A 16,969-nucleotide genomic window follows, 5' to 3' on the forward strand; every position below is an offset into this window, starting at 1 on the left:
TCTTTTAACTCAAAATACTTTTATTCTTTGATAAGAGACTGACGTGTATATATTCAGCCCTAAGAGTTCCTGCATTTCGAGGAAGGGCAGTTGGAAAAGTGATGAATCGTGGCTGACCTGTGTTCATTTCCTGTGCCTCCTTAAAGCCTCAGCCTTAGCTGATCACCTGCAGACTCTGGTGCTCCCTCCTAGGGCTCTGGTTATACCACTGCAGTGTCCATCTCATCCCATTGCGTGACGGTTGTTTGTCTATCCTACTCCCCACCAGGATACAAATTCTGTCTTTTCTTGACAATTAAAAAAAACCTGTTGCTCTTGAGTCAGTTCCAACTCATGGCGATCCCAGAGGACACAGTAGAACTGCCCCATAGGGTTTCCAAGGGGTAGCTGGAGGATTTGAACTGCCTACCTTTTCTTTAGTAGCCACAGCTCTTAAGCACTGTGCCACAATAGTAGGTGCTGATATTTATGGGTGGGGGTGGGGGAACGATAATAAAAAGTAGGTCTTAAGCAATGATACCAGCTGTGAGCATAGAAAAGCGTTGGCTGAGGGTGCTGCCCAACATGCGTGGAAAGATCAATGTCCATTTCCTTACGGCCATACAAAGATGTAGTGTCAAATATATCAAACAAAAGAAAGAATGACAATGCTTATACTAATGTTGTCAAGGACAATGTGTGACCCACCCAAAGGGATAAGTGTTATTAAAGTTGTAATTACTTACTCAGTTTGCCCATGGTGCACAACAGGTTTGATGCTGCTAAAATCAGTGAAGTTTGCGTTGCTATCTGTTGAGCTGTGAATGGAAGGTTCTTTAATTCCAAACTTTATAAGACTAGGCAAAGGATTAATTAAGAATGACTGACTACGCATGGTTTGGTTAACAGTACAGTTTCTTTTAACAAACCATAAGGCAGTGCGATTCTGACATTAATGTCTGGTTTCTGCTCCTTAGGGACTGCAGAAGTGCTTAGCTTAGTGTGGTTCGAAGAGCTGTTTCCATTCTGTTTTCTTCTTGTCTGGTTCCCAATCCTCATTTTCTTTCATATTCTATAGTCTGCTGCTCGTTCTATGTGCCTTTGCTTTTCTTGGCCTACCAAGTCCCACCCAGAACAGCCACATCTTCATGCCAGTCCCCATTACAAATGGTCTCATTCCTGGCCTTACTGCAGGCCTTTGCAGAAAATTTGGTCTCAGCATGTGCACTTGGTTGAAATGGACTTTACGCATGGAATCTGTGTTGGCGATCCTTCTAAGGAACTTGGCTTTCCTTTAATGCACAGTGGGCAAGGTGCCTACCTCGTTTTCTGGAATTGGCTTCTCCAGGATCCTGGATCTCTAACTGTGGCCCCTATGCTCTGTCTAGTGAATGTGCTGAGATTTTCAACTCCTCTGGTTTTGGAAGGAACAATAAAGCCCTCAGTTTGGATCTCAGCTGAAAATGGAATCTTATGAGGCAGCAACACGGTGGCCATGTTTCTTCCCATCTGAGGCTATGAGGCAGAGTGATGGGGTGCTGCTTTGAGCTCTGTCCTAAGGAGACTGTGAGGTCAGGTCAAAGGAGCTCTAGACAGCCCTTCCTTGTCAAGGGTGAGAGGAAGCCCTTGGGGAATTTTGTTGCTGGACCACAAGTGAGAAAGCCCTTGTAATTGATTTCAGCCTCCTCCTGGCACAGTTAGTGGTAGAGTTCCAACATCATGACCTAGGGCAAGAGGCTGAACACAGAAGTAGCAAGCAGAGGCAGGGTTCTAATATTTTATCCTTTGTACATGTATAGTTTTCATAATTCACAAAATGAAGATCACTTACATTATGCCACTCTCATTTCCACTTTAGAGAGGAAAAAAATTAGCTCTGACATGTCAGGTGACACAGGGAAGCTAAAGGGAAACTACAGTCATTCATTCACTTCAGTGCAGTTTTTACTGAGTGGTTCCTGTATGTCAAGACCATTTTTGGGTGCTGGGAATACAGAAATGATTAAGATCATCTAGCTGCCCTGCTTTTAAAATACTATCTATGTGCTAACAACTCCCCAATTTTTACTTCCAGCCCAGACCTCTCCCCCGAATTCCAATAGCTCTCTTGGTATCTCCAGTAGATGTTTAATGGACACCTTAAACTTAACAGCTCCTCAGCTGAACATCCATCTTCTCCCCCAGCCTACCTACCCAAAGTCTTTCCCATCTCAGTTGATAGAACTCTGTTCTTCCAATCACTCAACTTTAGCTCTCGTTTTTCACTGATGTCCTACTGTGTAGGAGATTCTCCTGGTTGTATCTTTAAAACACATTCAGAATCCAAATACTTCCCACCTCCTTTACTGCTACCCCTGGGCCCCAGCTACCATTATTTCCTGCCCAGATGACTACAGTGGTCTTCTAATGGGTCTCCTTGAGCCCTTCAGTCTTCGTGACCAAGCACCAGAATGATCCTTTCGAATTGTAAGTGAATGGCCTCCTTTGGAGTAAAACTTGAGTCCTTAAAATGGCCAACAAGGCCCTGATGATCTGATCCTCCTCCTTCATGTCTTTACTCAAACATCCCCTCCTTGAGAAGATCCACCCTGACATTCAAATCACAGCTCTCCATAACACGCATTCCTACTCCCCTTTTCCTGGTTTTCTTTTTGCATTGTACTTCCAACAACTCACATGATTTGCTTATTATGAGTATTGTCTGCCTCCTCCCAGTAGAAGGTTAATCAGTTCAGGGAAGAGATGTTTGTTTTGCCCATTTGATGCCTCACAGGCTCTTGGAACTAAGGCTTTGAAGTGGTTCATTCTGCTGAGAATTTGCATTTCCACCCCAGATACACTGAATCAAAATCTACATTTTAACACAATCCCCAGGCGATTCTTACGTATAATAGATTTTGAGAACCACTGCTCTACCAAAGCTCAGCTGCTAACCAAAGGTTGGCAGTTGGAATCCAGCAGCTGCTCCTTGGAAACCCTATGGGGCAGTTCTACTCTGTCCTGTAGGGTAGCTATGAGTTGGAATCAACTCCACGACAATGGGTTTGGTTTGTTTTATTCTACAAGTGGAGCCCTGGTGGTGCAGTTGTTAAGAGCTCAGGCTGCTAACCAAAAGATTGGCCATTTGAATCCACCTGTCACTCCTTAAACTCTATGGGGGCAGTTCTGCTCTGTCCTGTAGGGTCACTATAAGTCGGAATCAACTCCACGGCAATGGGTTTGGTTTGTTTGGGCTCTACTGGTGGTTCTCAGAATTGGTCCCTAACCAGCAGCGTTAGCATCACCTAGGAACTAGTTAGAAGTGCAACTTCTCAGCAGGGGTTTGAACTGGAACTAACTGGTTTAAAGCCCTGTTTAGAACAGTGCCTAGCACAGAGTAGGAACTCTGTAATTTTCTGTAGAATGTACTATTCCATGAGCAAAGATGTGGCTCAACTGGGGTCTGGGCCCACCACCCAGGCCTCTTTCTCTGGCTGTAGAGTATCCTCTCTGCCTGGCAGGGCGGGCAAGGTGCTGCATCTCAGAGTGACCAAGGCTCCTTCCTCCCCAGCAGGGTCTTGCTGGAGTCTGAGTGGGCTATCAACCCCTTATCTCTTTCTAAGCGCTCTCTAACTCCTGCCTCGGAGGATAATTTGACCCTTGGTTTCTATCTCCTGGAAAACTTCTGAGCCTTACCGTTACTGCAAACTAAGGTCACCTTCCATGGCTAGAAAGACACTTGGCTATAAATGCCTAAGAATTTCTTGGGGGAGGAAGGGGGTTGGGATATAGAAGAGGAAAAGGAAGAAGGAGAGGAAGGTGTAGAGGTGGACAGTGTCTGTAAATTAGAGCCCTGTCTGGAACAGTCTGTATGTTAGTGAGGTGGGCTGCAGGCCTGGGGCTCCAGATCCCCAACTCCTATTTATCTACACCTCCTCTCACAACCCCCGCCCCTACATGGGCAGGATGTGGAGGCAGGGCAGGAGTAAAGGATTTAATGACTCCCTGCAGTGACATCTCCCCAAAAGGCTCCTTTTGATTGTGGAGTCAAACGTGGTATGGAGAGACCAGGAGAGCAGTAATGAGAGGAGCCAGCCCAGAAGGGCCACTCTGCTTCCTTATAGTAAATTGTGACCCATACTTGAAACTCTGTTTTCCCACTTCATGTTCCAGATCTGACAGAGCTTCCCAGCATGAGCTGGAGAAGGACCTGAGTGACAAGCAGGCGGCCTACCGGATCGATGATAAGTGCCACCACCTGCGCAACACCTCAGATGGCGTCAGCTACTTCAGAGGGGTGGAGAAGGTCGATGCAACGTAAGCCAGCACAACTCTATGGCTATTTAGACCTCATTTAGCTTGGTGCAGCTTGCAGGTTGTGGAAAGGATAAAGATCCACACATCTTACAATAAGCCTTCAGTCACATCCTGTATTATTTATTTATTTAGTTGTTGAGAATATATACAGCAAAACATAAACCAATTCAACAGTTTCTACATGTACAATTTAGTACACTGATTACATTCATCCATTCTCACCCTCCTTTTCTGAGTTGTTCCTCCCTCCTTAGCATAAACTCACCACCCCCTAAGGTTCTTCTCTAATATTTTGAGTTGCTGTTGTCAACTTGATCCCATATAGATAGTTTTTAAAAGAGCATAATGCTCAAGGCAGACTGTTTTTAGTTAAGCTGAACTATTGTTTGGTTTTAAGATGACTGAAGGGAATATTTTTGGTTTAAGGTATAAAGATTATCTCAGGGGAATAGTTTCAGGGGTTCATCCACCCCACATGGCTCCAGAGTACATGAGTACATGAGAATTTGAAATTCGGTTCTGCATTTACCCTTTTTAATGGAGATTCATCTATGGAATCTTTGATGAAAATCGGGCACATCCAATTCTTCTGGTCTCATGGCAAAGGAGGCAGTCGTTTGTGGAGGCAATTAGGCACGCATTCCATTGTTGTTGTTAGGTGCCGTGGAGTTGGTTCCGACTTATACCGACCCTATGTACCACAGAACAAAACATTCCCCGGTCTTTGTGCCATGCTCACAATTGTCGTTATGCTTGAGCTCATTGTTGCAGCCACTGTGTCAGTCCATCTCGTTGAGGGTCTTCCTCTTTTCTGCTGACCCTGTGCCTTCTCCAGGGACTGATCCCTCCTGACAACATGTCCAACGTATGCAAGACACAGTCTTGCCATCCTTACTTCTAAGAAGCATTTTGGTTGTACTTCTTCCAAGACAGATTTGTTCATTCTTTTGGCAGTCCATGGTAAATTCAATATTTTTCTCCAACACAATAATTCAAAGACATCAATTCTTCTTTAGTCTTCCTTATTCATTGTCCAGCTTTCACATGCATATGATGTGATTGAAAATACTATGGCTTGGGTCAGGCGCACCTTAGTCTTCAAGGTGACTTCTTTGCTTTTCAACCCTTTAAACAGGTCCTTTGCAGCAGATTTAGCCAATGCAATGCGTCTTTTGATTTCTTGACTGCTGCTTCCATAGCTGTTGACTGTGAATCCAAGTAAAATGAAATCCTTGGCAAATTCAATCTTTCTCTGTTTATCATGATGCTTATCGGTCCAATTGTGAGGATTTTTGTTTTCTTTATGTTGAGGTGTAATCCATACTGACGGCTATGGTCTTTGATCTTCATCAGTAAGTGCTTCAAGTCCTCTTCACTTTCAGCAAGCAAGGTTGTATTATCTGCATATCATAGATTGTTAAAGAGTCTTCTTCTATTCCTGATGCTGTCTCCTTCTTCATATAGTCTAGCTTCTCAGATTATTTTCTCACCATATCACCATGTCTGTTAGTTTGTTGTACTGTGGTGGCTGGTATATTGCTGTGATGCTGGAAGCTATGCCACCATTTTTTCAAATACCCGCAGTCTCACCTATTATGGACAGGTTTATGACCACTTAGCTCTCCATTAAGGGCCTCTTCCACTTCTGGCACGGGTTCTTGCCATAGAAACAATGCCAGAGATCGAATGATAGAATTTTGCAAGATCAATGACTTCTTCATTGTGAATACCTTCTTTCACCAACATAAATGGCAACTGTACACATCGAGCTCGCCAAATGGAACACACAGAAATCGAGTTGACTATATCTGTGGAAAGAGGTGATGGAAAAGCTCAATATCATCATTCAGAACAAGGCCAGGGGCTGACTGTGGAACAGACCATTAATTGCTCATATGCAAGTTCAAGCTGAAACTGAAGAAAATCAGAGCAAGTCCACAAGAGCCAAAAATATGACCTTGAGTATATCCCACCTGAATTTAGAGACCATTTCAGGAATAGATTTGATGCATCGAACACTAGTGACTGAAGACCAGACGAGTTGTGGAATGACATCAAGAACATCGTACATGAAGAAAGCAAGAGGTCATTGAAAAGAGGAAAGAAAGAAAAGAGCAAGACAGATGTCAGAGGAGACTCTGAAACTTGCTCTTGAATGTTGAGCAGCTAAAGCAAAAGGAAGAATTGATGAAGTAAAAGAACTGAACAGAAGATTTCAAAGGGCGTCTTGAGAAGACAAAGTAAAGTATTATAATGACGTGTGCAAAGAGCTGGAGATGGAAAACCAAAAGGGAAGAACACGCTTGGCGTTTCTCAAGCTGAAAGAAATGAAGAAAAAATTCAAGTCTCAAGTCACAATAGTGAAGGATTCTATGGGGGAAAATATTAAATGACGCAGGAAGCATCAAAAGAAGATGGAAGGAATACACAGGGTCGTTACATCAAAAAGAATTAGTCAATGTTCAACCATTTCAAGAAGTGGCATATGATCAGGAACTGATGGTACTGAGGGAAGAAGCGCAAGCTGCTCTGAAGGCATTGGCAAAACACAAGGCTCCAGGAATTGATGGAATATCGATTGAGATGTTTCAACAAACAGATGTAGCGCTGGAGGTGCTCACTTGTCTATACCAAGAAATATGGAAGACAGCTTCCTGGCCAACTGACTGGAAGAAATCCATATTTATGCCTATTTCCAAGAAAGGTGATCCAACCGAATGTGGAAATTATAGAACAATATCATTAATATCACACACAGGCAAAATTTTGCTGAAGATCATTCAAAAATGGCTGCAGCAGTATATCGACAGGGAACTGCCAGAATGTCAGGCCAGTTTCAGAAGAGGACATGGAAGCAGGAATATCATTGCTGATGTCAGATGGATCCTGACTGAAAGCAGAGAATACCAGAAAGATGTTTACCTGTGTTTTATTGATTATGCTAAGGCATTTGACTGTGTGGATCATAACAAATTTTGGATAACGTTGCAAAGAATGGGAATTCCAGAACACTTAATTGTGCTCATGAGGAACCTTTACATAGATCAAGAGGCTGCTGTTCGTACAGAACAAGGGGATACTGATTGGTTTAAAGTCAGGAAAGGTCTGCGTCAGGGTTGTTTTCTTTCACCATAGCTATTTAATCTGTATGCTGAGGAAATAATCCGAGAAGCTGGACTATATGAAGAAGAATGGGGCATCAGGATTGGAGGAAGACTCATTAATAACCTGCATTATGCAGATGACACAACCTTGCTTGCTGAAAGTGAAAAGGACTTGAAGCACTTACTAATGAAGATCAAAGACCACAGCCTTCAGTAAGGATTGCACCTCAACACAAAGAAAACAAAAATCCTCAAAACTGGACCAATGAGTAACATCATGATAAACGGAGAAAAGATTGAAGTTGTCAAGGATTTCATTTTACTTGGATCCACAATCAACAGCCATGGAAGCAGCAGTCAAGAAATCAAAAGACACATTGCATTGGCTAAATCTGCTGCAAAGGACCTGTTTAAAGTGTTGAATAGCAAAGATGTCACCTTGAAGACTGAGGCGCACCTGACCCAAGCCATGGTATTTTCAATCGCATCATATGCATGTGAAAGCTGGACAATGAATGAGGAAGACCAAAGAAGAATTGACACCTTTGAATTGTGTTGGCAAAGGATATTGAATACACCATGGACTGCCAAAAGAACGAACAAATCTGTCTTAGAAGAAGTACAACCAGAATGCTCCTTAGAAGCAAGGATGGTGAGTCTGTGTCTTACATACTTTGGACATGCTGTCAGGAGGGATTAGCCTATGGAGAAGGACATCATGCTTGGCAGGGTACAGGGTCAGCAGAAAAGAGGAAGACCCTTGACGAGGTGGATTGACACAGTGGCTGTAACAATAAGCTGAAGCATAACAAGGATTGTAAGGATGGCTCAGGTCCAGGCAGTGTTTCGTTCTGTTGTGCATAGAGTCACTATGAGTCGGAACTGACTCGATGGCACCTAACAACAACATACATTTTAAAAGTTTATGTTGCCTTTTTACCCTCTGGCATGATCGTGCTGATTCAATATTCCTTCCTGTAGGATATGAGAGAATTTTTTTCTCAATATTCTCACCAGCATTGCAAGTTACCATTTTCTTTAATATTTGCTATTCTGATAAAGAATTCATAGTACACTGTTGCTCTTATTAGTATTTCTTTGGTTACTCATGAGGTTGAATTTTTTTTAATATGGTTTTTATGTAGGTGTGGCATATTTGTAATGGACCTACATACCCATACACATCACATCGGTAATCCTTTTTTTCCCCTAAACTAGTAGAGAAGTTATAGTTGTATAGAAAACTGGTTAGCAGTAAAATAAGGGACAATTAAGAAAAGTTTAAAATATGCTTTGCTCAGATATTTACATTTTCTTGCAATAAAACTGCTGTTAGCTGCTGTTGAGCTGGCCCCTGACCCATGGTGACCCCTTGCACAACGGAATGAAATGCTACCTGGTCCTTTGCCATATGCATGATCGGTTGCTAACTGGACCATTGTGATCTATAGCGTTTTCATTGGCTGATCTTTTGAAGTAGATTCCCAGACCTTTCTTCCTACTCTGTCTTAGCCTGGAGGCTCCCCTGAAACCTGTTTATCATTATAGCAACACACAAGCGTCCAGTGACAGATGGGTGGTGGCCGTGTATGACATGCCTTGGCCGGGAATTAAACCCCTGTCTCCTGCTCGGAAGATGAGAATTCTACTACTGAACTCCTAATGTCCCCATGCAAAATAACTAGGATCGGTGATTTGAGGTTTGTTCTTTCATAGGAATGGTTGCCTACAGATTATCTCGGCCAGTTCATCCTTATCACCACTGTCCGGTTCTACTTCCTCTTCTCAGGGTCTCCGTGCCTGAGTCCTGGGCCAAGTTCACTGATGACAATATTCTTCGCTCTCAGAGTGAACGCGCAGCCTCAGCTAAGCTAAGAGACGACATTGAAAACCTCTTGGTTGTGACAGCCAATGAAATGTGGAATCAGTTCAACAAAGTCAACCTATCTTTCACCAACCGCGTTGCTGAGACGGCAGACGCTAAAAATAAGATTCAGATTCACTTAGGCAAGGTAAGTCAACCCCTGTTGGTACCACTTAGCTGACCTGGACGGAGCAGGGTCATCTGGAACCACAGATTTTTTTACCTCACCCTGAAAGTCACCATAAAGCATGTGACCTCCTGACCATACAGAGTAAAAAAAAAAAAAGTACAAACTATACCATTTATTTTAACCAGGTAACCAGGTGTCGAAATGAAATTGAAATTCATTGGTTTGGGGAACACAAAGAATGTACTATGTGATGAAAAGGCCTTAGTGCTTAACAGAAACAAAAATATCATTATTAAAGTTTAATGAATCATTGTATGTAACTAGGAAGTGAATTTATTATTAGTACATATGGTAGGAAAGTTTTCTATTAAATTATTTTGGGCCCTTTTTCTGAAAAACAACTAAATATGGGAAACAATCTGGTAGTTCAAAGCATTTCTGATATTAACATTTTCAAGTGCCCTAAGTATAAGAGTTTTATAATGCTGTTTGGGTTTAAGTATAAGAGTTTTATGATGATGAAATGAAGGATTCAAACAGAGTTTATATGTTTCAAGATAAACGAGGAGCTCTTCCTTTACTTAGTGTTAGTCCTGGCACCGTGGTTATTTGTGTGGACCATGCTGCATATAGTTTACCATTTCTTTTCTTAAAAACCTTACACTCTTGGCCGTGTTGCTCTAAGCTAGTGTTACCCGGTTGAAGGCTTCATGTTCCCAGGCTGCAGCAACTTACCTTTCCTTCTCATGGTATCTTCTTTGGGTGACACATATTTGTTGAGCAAGACTGTGTGCTATATACAGTGAAGGGTAGAGAGAAGTTTAAAATGTAGTTTTTGTTCCCAGAAAGCTTATGTTTATGGGGAAGAGATACATACATGTGCAAAGATCATGAACAGTTCATAATAGTAGAAAATTACAAATTGTGGTACCCAAAAAACAAATACAGAAAGTATTTTTAGGGTTTAGAGGAAATAAGTGAACATTACAGGTGGGGTAGCATCTTGAACAAAGCCAGGGAGGTAGCACATCAGAGGTCGATTTTAGGTCTGAAATGAGCCCAGTTATGCTTTTTTTAATGCTGGAATAGATGACCTATGTCCTGGGAGAGAAGAATGAGTGGGTAGGTTAGAGTCAGATTGTAGAAGATATTAATGAAAAGGGAGGATTGGGATATATAAATGCATGAACACATGTTTTAGAGGCTTCCTGGATGAGAGAGATGCTGGCTAAGAGCTAAGCTAGCAGAGAAGTGGAGCCACGTGAGAGCTGAGTTGTCCAAAACTGCTACCCTGGCTATGAGCTGAGCCTTTTAGTAGCTGAGGCCCAACAGCACAGAGGCCTAATAGCAGAGAGCAGCTGAGAGACCTGAGCAAACTGCGACACTGGCAGTGAGCTCGGCCAGTTAATGGTGGAGATGAGGCCTGGTGGCAGAGAGGACCAACGGCACAGAGCAGCTGAGAGAGCTGCTCTGGTTGGAAGCTGTCCTTCACTGAAGAAGGGAGGGAAGTGCTCTCCACTTCAGAGATCTTTCCAGACCTTGCCTGTGTGTTTTATGATCCAGATCCTGGGTTGTTCCTGTTGTTTCCAAGTTGATCCTGATCCCAAGTTGTAATCTGTTATTTCCCTAATAAACCACATAACTATGAGTGTGGTGTCTGTGAGTTCTGCGTGGCCACTGCAACAGACTATCAAACCCTGCAGAGTAGTAGAGAGTGCTGTGGGGGGACTGGCTGGTATCAGAAATAATGGAGTGGGAAGACAGAGGTATACCTGACCTCTGCCTCATAGGAACCAGCTTTGTGCTGATCCTGATTCCTATCCATCATGAATCTAGACAATTCATTACGCTGCACTGTAAGAGCTACCAGGAGATGAGGTGGGCAGAAAATGAAGGGAGGGGGCATGTGCTGTTTGTGGAATTTTTTTTCTTTTTATTGTACTTTAGGTGAAGGTTTATAGAACTAGCTTCTCATTAAACAGTTAGTGCACATATTGTTTTATGACATTGGTTACCAACGCTACCACATGTCAACACTCTCCCTTCTCAACCTTGGGTTCCCTATTACCAACTTTCCTGTCCCCTCCTGCCTTCACGTCCTTGCTCCTGGGCTCGTATGCCCCTTTAGTCTCATTTCCTTTTATGGGCCTGTCTAATCTTTGGTTACAGGGTGAACCTCAGAAGTGACTTCATTACTGAGTTGAAAAGGTGTCCGGGGGTCTTCCTCTCAGGGTTTCTCCAGTCTCTGTAAGGCCAGCAAGTCTGATCTTTTTTTGTGAGTTAGAAATTTGGTCTACATTTTTCTCCAGCTCTGTCTAGGACCCTCTAATGCGATCCCTGGCAGAGCAGTCAGTGGCGGTAGCCAGGCACCATCTACTTGTACTGGACTCAGTCTGGTGGAGGCTGTGGTAGTTGTGGTCCATTAATCCTTTGGACTAATCTTTCCCTGTGTCTTTAGTGTTCTTCGTTCTCCCTTGCTCCCAATGGGGTGAGACCAGTGGAGTATCTTAGATGGCTGTTCACAAGCTTTTAAAACCCCAGACACTACTCACCAAAGTAGAATGTTGAGCATTTTCTTTATAAACTATGTTATGCCAGTAAACCTAGATGTTTTCCGAGACTATGGTCCCTACATCCCTCAGCTCAGTAATTTGGTCCCCTGGGGAGTTGGGACGTGTCTATGAGGCTTCCATGACCTTGCCTTGGACAAGTTGTGCTGGCTTCCCCCATATTGCATACTGTCTTATTGTTCACCAAAGTTACCACTTATCTATTGTCTCTTTAGTGTTTTTCCATTCCCACTCCTCCCCTCCCTTGTAACCGTCAAAGATGGTTTCTTTTTGCTTGTAAACAGTTTCATGAGTTTTTGTGGTAGTACAGTATTTGTCCTTTTGTGATTGACTTATTTCACTCAGCAAAATGCCCTCCAGATTCATCCATGTTGTGAGATGTTTCGAAGATTCATCATTCTTCCTTATCGTTGCGTAGTGCTTCATTGTATGTATATACTTAGTTTGTTTATCCATTTATCTGTTGATAGACATCTAGCTTGTTTCTATCTTTTTGCTATTGTGAACAATGCTGCAATGAACATGGGTGTGCGTATGTCTATTCATGTGGACGGCTCTTAATTTCTCCAGGATATATTCCTAGGAGTGGGATTGCTGGATCATGTGGTATTTCTATTTCTGGCTTTCTAAGGAAGTGTCATGTCATTTTCCCAAATGGTTATACCATTTTGCATTCAAACCAGCAGAGCATAAGAGTTCGAATTTCCTCGCAGCCTCTCCAACATTTATTTTTTTTATTCGTGCCAGTAATGCCGGGGTGAGATGGTATCTCATTGTGGTTTTGATTTGCATTTCCCCATTTTTGGTGTTTTTTTTTAATGGCTAGTGATCGGGAGCATTTCCTTATGTATCTGTTAGCCACTTGAATGTCTTCTTTGGTGAAGTGTCTTCATTTTTTTTGCCCATTTTTTAATTGGATTAAATTTCTTTTCGTTGTAGAAGTATTGGATTTTCCTATAGGTTTTAGAGATTAGACCTTTGTCTGATTTGTCAAACCCGAAATTTTTTTCCCAATCTGTAGGTTCTCTTTTTACTCTTTTTGCGAAGTCTTTTGATGAGCATAAGTGTTCAATTTTTAGAAGAGTCCAGCTATTTAGCTTATCTTCTGGAGTTTGTGTGTTGTTAGTTATGGTTTGTATCCTGTTAATGCCATGTATTATGGCCTGTAACATTGATCCTATTTTTTCTTCTATGCTCTTTATAGTTTTTGGTTTTATATTTAGGTCTTTGATCCATTTTGAATTAGTTTTTGTGTGTGGTGTGAGTTATGGGTCCTGTTTCATTTTATTGCAGATGGACATCCAGTTTTGCCAGCACCATTTGTTAAAAAGACTGTCTTTTCCCCATTTGTTGGACTTTGGGCCCTTGTCGAAGATCAGGTGACCATAGGTGGATCGATTTACATCTGGGTTCTCAATTCTGTTCAATTGGTCAATGTACCAGTACCAGGCTGTTTTGACTGCCGTAGCTGTATACTAGGTTCTGAGGTCAGGTAGTGCAAGTCCTCCTACTTTATTCTTCTTCAGTAGTGCTTTGGAGCCTCTTCCCTTTCCGTATAAATTTAAAGATTAGTTTTTCCATCTCTTTAAAGAATATTGTTGGTATTTGGATTGAGATTGCATTGTATTTGTAAAATGTTTTGGGTAGAACTGACATTTGTACAATGCTGAATCTGTCTATCCATGAGCGTGGTATGTTTTTCCGTTTATGTAGATCTCTTTTGGTTTCTTGCAGTAGTGTTTTGTAGTATTCTTTGTATAGGTCTTTTATAACCCTGGTTAGATTTATTCCTAAGAAATTTATTTTTTTTTAGGTCATATTATAAATGGTATTGTTTTTCCGATTTCCTTTTCATTGTTCTCTTTATTGGTGTATAGGTATACAGCTAATTTTTGTATGTTCATCTTGTATCCTGCTACTCTGCTGAATCTTTCTATTAGTTCCAGTAGTTTTCTCATGGAGTCTTTGGGTTTTCTATGTATAGTATCATATTGTCTGCAAATAGGGACAGTTTTATTTTATTTCCAATTTGGATGCCCTTTATTTCTTTTTCTTACCTTATTGCTCTAGCTAGGACTTCCAGCACAATGTTGAATAGGAGTGCTATAAAGGGCATTCTTGTCTTGCTCCTGTCCTCAAGGGGAATGTTTTTAGCCTCTCTCCATTAAGAATGTTGTTGGCTGTTGGTTTTGTATAGATGCCCTTTTTTATGTTGAGGAACTTCCCTTCTATACTTTGAGTTTTTACCAGGAATGGGTGTTGGACTTTGTCAAATGTCTTTTCTGCGTCAATTGAGATGATCGTGTGATTCTTTTATTCATGTGGTGGATTACGTTGACTGATAACTCTAACGTTGAACCGTCCTTGCACAATCAGTACGAATCCTATTTGGTTGTGGTGTATTATTATTATTATTTTTTTTGATATGATGCTGAATTCTATTGGCTAGGATTTTGTTGAGAATTTTTGCATCTATACTTTTTTTTTTTTTTTAATACTTATGAGAGATATTGGTCTGCAATTTTCTTTTTTTTGTGGTGTCTTTGCCTGGTTTTGGTATCAGGGTGATGCTGGCTTCTTAGAATGAATTTGGAAGTATCCCTGCCTTTTCTATGTTCTGCAATAGTTTGAGTAGTACTGGTGTAAGCTCTTCTCTGAATGTTTGGTAAAATTCTCCAGTGAAGCCATCTGGGCCTGGGCTTTTTTGCTGTTGGGAGTTTTTTAAATTACCTTTTCAATCTCTTCTCTTGTTATGGGCCTGTTCAGATTTTCAACATCATTTTGCATTAGTTTGGGTAGGTAGTATGTTTCTAGAAATTTGTCTGTTTCCTCTAGGTTTTTGAATTTGTTGGAGTGTAGTTTTTCATAATATTCTGTTATGATTGTTTTTATTTCAGTTGGGTCTTGTAATGTCCACCATTTCATTTCTTATTTGGGTTATTTGTTTCCTCTCCTGTTTTTCCTTTGTCAGTTTGGCCAGTGCTTTGTCGATTTTGTTGATCCTTTCAAAGAGCCAACTTTTGGTTTTGTTGATTGTATTGTTTTCCTATTTCATTTATTTCTGCTCTGATCTTTATTATTTCCTTTCCTCTGGTGGCTGTGGCCTTCTCTTGCTATTCTCTATTTGTTTGAGTTGTGTAGCTAATGTTTGATTTTGTCCCTTTCTTCTTTTTTGATGTGTGCATCTATTGCTATAAATTGACCTCTGATGACTGCCTTTGCTGTGTCACAAAAGTTTTGGTATTATGTGTTTTCATTCTCATTTGATTTGTGGAATATTTTTGCAGCAAATGTCAGGAGAGGGATTAGAGAGGCCTCAAAGAGAGAGTGGTGGTAAAGGCATGTGGTTTATAAAAAATGGTGATACTTGGGTGTGCTTCCAGTCCACAGGAAAAGAGCCAATGAAGATGGAGCATAATGTGGAGGATGTTGAGAAATGAGATTGCCAAGACCCAGCCCCTGGAGTAGATAGGAGAAGGGAGGGCTTTCAGATCTTAGGAGGGGGCTCACTTTATAGAGGAGAAGCAAAAAGAAAGGGATCCAGGTTTATGCAAATTGGGGAAACCTCTTTAAGAATAAACAATTAGGAACGCAAAGTGGCCAGTTCCCTTCCTTTGGAAGTGAGGGACCCTGAAGCTTAAACTTGATTAGCTTCAAGGCAAATCCTCTATTAGGAGGCACACAACTCTCTGAAGTTGGTAGAAAGAGAAAGTGGGATGTTAGAAAGGCAAGGGCATATTAATATGACGAGGGAAGTTATGGCCACTCAAATCTCATGGCCTCACTTTTCTCAGAGTTAGTCACAGTTATGTGCTGGGGAGAGGGGTGGGAAGAAAGTCCTGCTTTGTAGTATTTAACATTTCCATGGTGTAACTATTTCCACCCTGGGCAATTCCAAGCTATGGGCATGACATCACTGAACCTGGAGTTGGGAATTGTTATGCTCAACCAGCTCTCCTGAATGGGTGCAAACCAATTCCAGCAGATACTGCAGAGTCCCTAAGTACAGAGCCGGACACAGAACAAGGCTCTCAATGACTCAACCACCTCATCAAAGAGGGCAAGACAGGTGCCGGTCACCAAGTGGGCAGGCAAGAGAGGGAGCAGGTTGCTGAGGGGACAGCTCCAAAATCTCTGGCATTTGTGTCTCCTCATTCCAGACCCTGCAGGAGATCTTCCAGACTGAGATGACCATAGAATCCATTAGGAAGGCCATCAGGGACAAGTCTGCCTTCCTGAAGGTAGCTCAAACCAGGCTGGATGAGCGCACTCGGAGACCCAACATTGAGCTCTGCCGAGATATGGCTCAGTTACGGTAAGATGAGAGCCCAGCTTTTATAGAAGGTGAAGGTTTGGTCTTACAACCGAACTCAGGTTCTCGTCCTGTCCTATTAGCTGATTGGAAATAAGGTGGACACTATACCACCAGTTGCAAGAGAGACAGAAAGTGGGAATTTATTGTTTGCACAAATAAGGAGCAATGTGGGGCCTCATGGCCAAAAGACCCAGGGGAGCTGGGAGCTTTTATGTCCTCCAGGTTCCCAGGGGGCAGGGATTGACACCCAAAATCTAAAACCCCAAACCCTGCCATGCCCAAATTAGGAAATCCAGGTACTGAGTCATGCTGCAAAAGAAGGGATTTTTTTGCTTTGCAAATGGTCTCAGACACCGTGGTGTGCTGGAAAACGTCTTCCTCTCCAATGATGCTCAGGTTGGGGTCAGGCTGAGGACACAGCTCTTCAGGTCCTGCACATGCGCCAAGATCCTGGTTCATGCATGCACATGTTTCTGGCGCCAAATTCAAACTGGTTAGGGCCTCGTGTGGGCTGGCCAAACTGCAGTTAGAAATGGCAGCTTGGTGCTGGGGTTGTGGAGGTTATGGAGGTGGGGGAATGGGGAGGGGAGGTGAGAAACCCCGGTAGAGCAGGGGAAGCCTCGTGAAGGCTTCAATCTCACCTTGGTACAAGCTGCCAGCCTGAATGTGATTCTGGGAAGTTCATAAAGGCCTTTTCTGCTAGCACACTGG

General features: G+C 42.3%; 1 protein-coding gene across 2 annotated transcripts in view; it reads left to right on the plus strand.

Moving 5' to 3' along the window:
• The window catches only part of TEKT3 (tektin 3), a 50,273-nt gene that overhangs the window by 18,319 nt on the left and 14,985 nt on the right, over nucleotides 1-16,969 (plus strand). For both annotated transcript variants that reach the window (XM_049861552.1, XM_049861553.1), the window contains 3 exons: nucleotides 4,132-4,275; nucleotides 9,169-9,391; nucleotides 16,104-16,258. In XM_049861552.1, the coding sequence (XP_049717509.1) occupies nucleotides 4,132-4,275; nucleotides 9,169-9,391; nucleotides 16,104-16,258 (522 nt within the window). The remainder of the gene's footprint in view (nucleotides 1-4,131; nucleotides 4,276-9,168; nucleotides 9,392-16,103; nucleotides 16,259-16,969) is intronic.

Source organism: Elephas maximus, chromosome 19 (assembly GCF_024166365.1).
Source record: "Elephas maximus indicus isolate mEleMax1 chromosome 19, mEleMax1 primary haplotype, whole genome shotgun sequence".
Taxonomy (NCBI): domain Eukaryota; kingdom Metazoa; phylum Chordata; class Mammalia; order Proboscidea; family Elephantidae; genus Elephas; species Elephas maximus.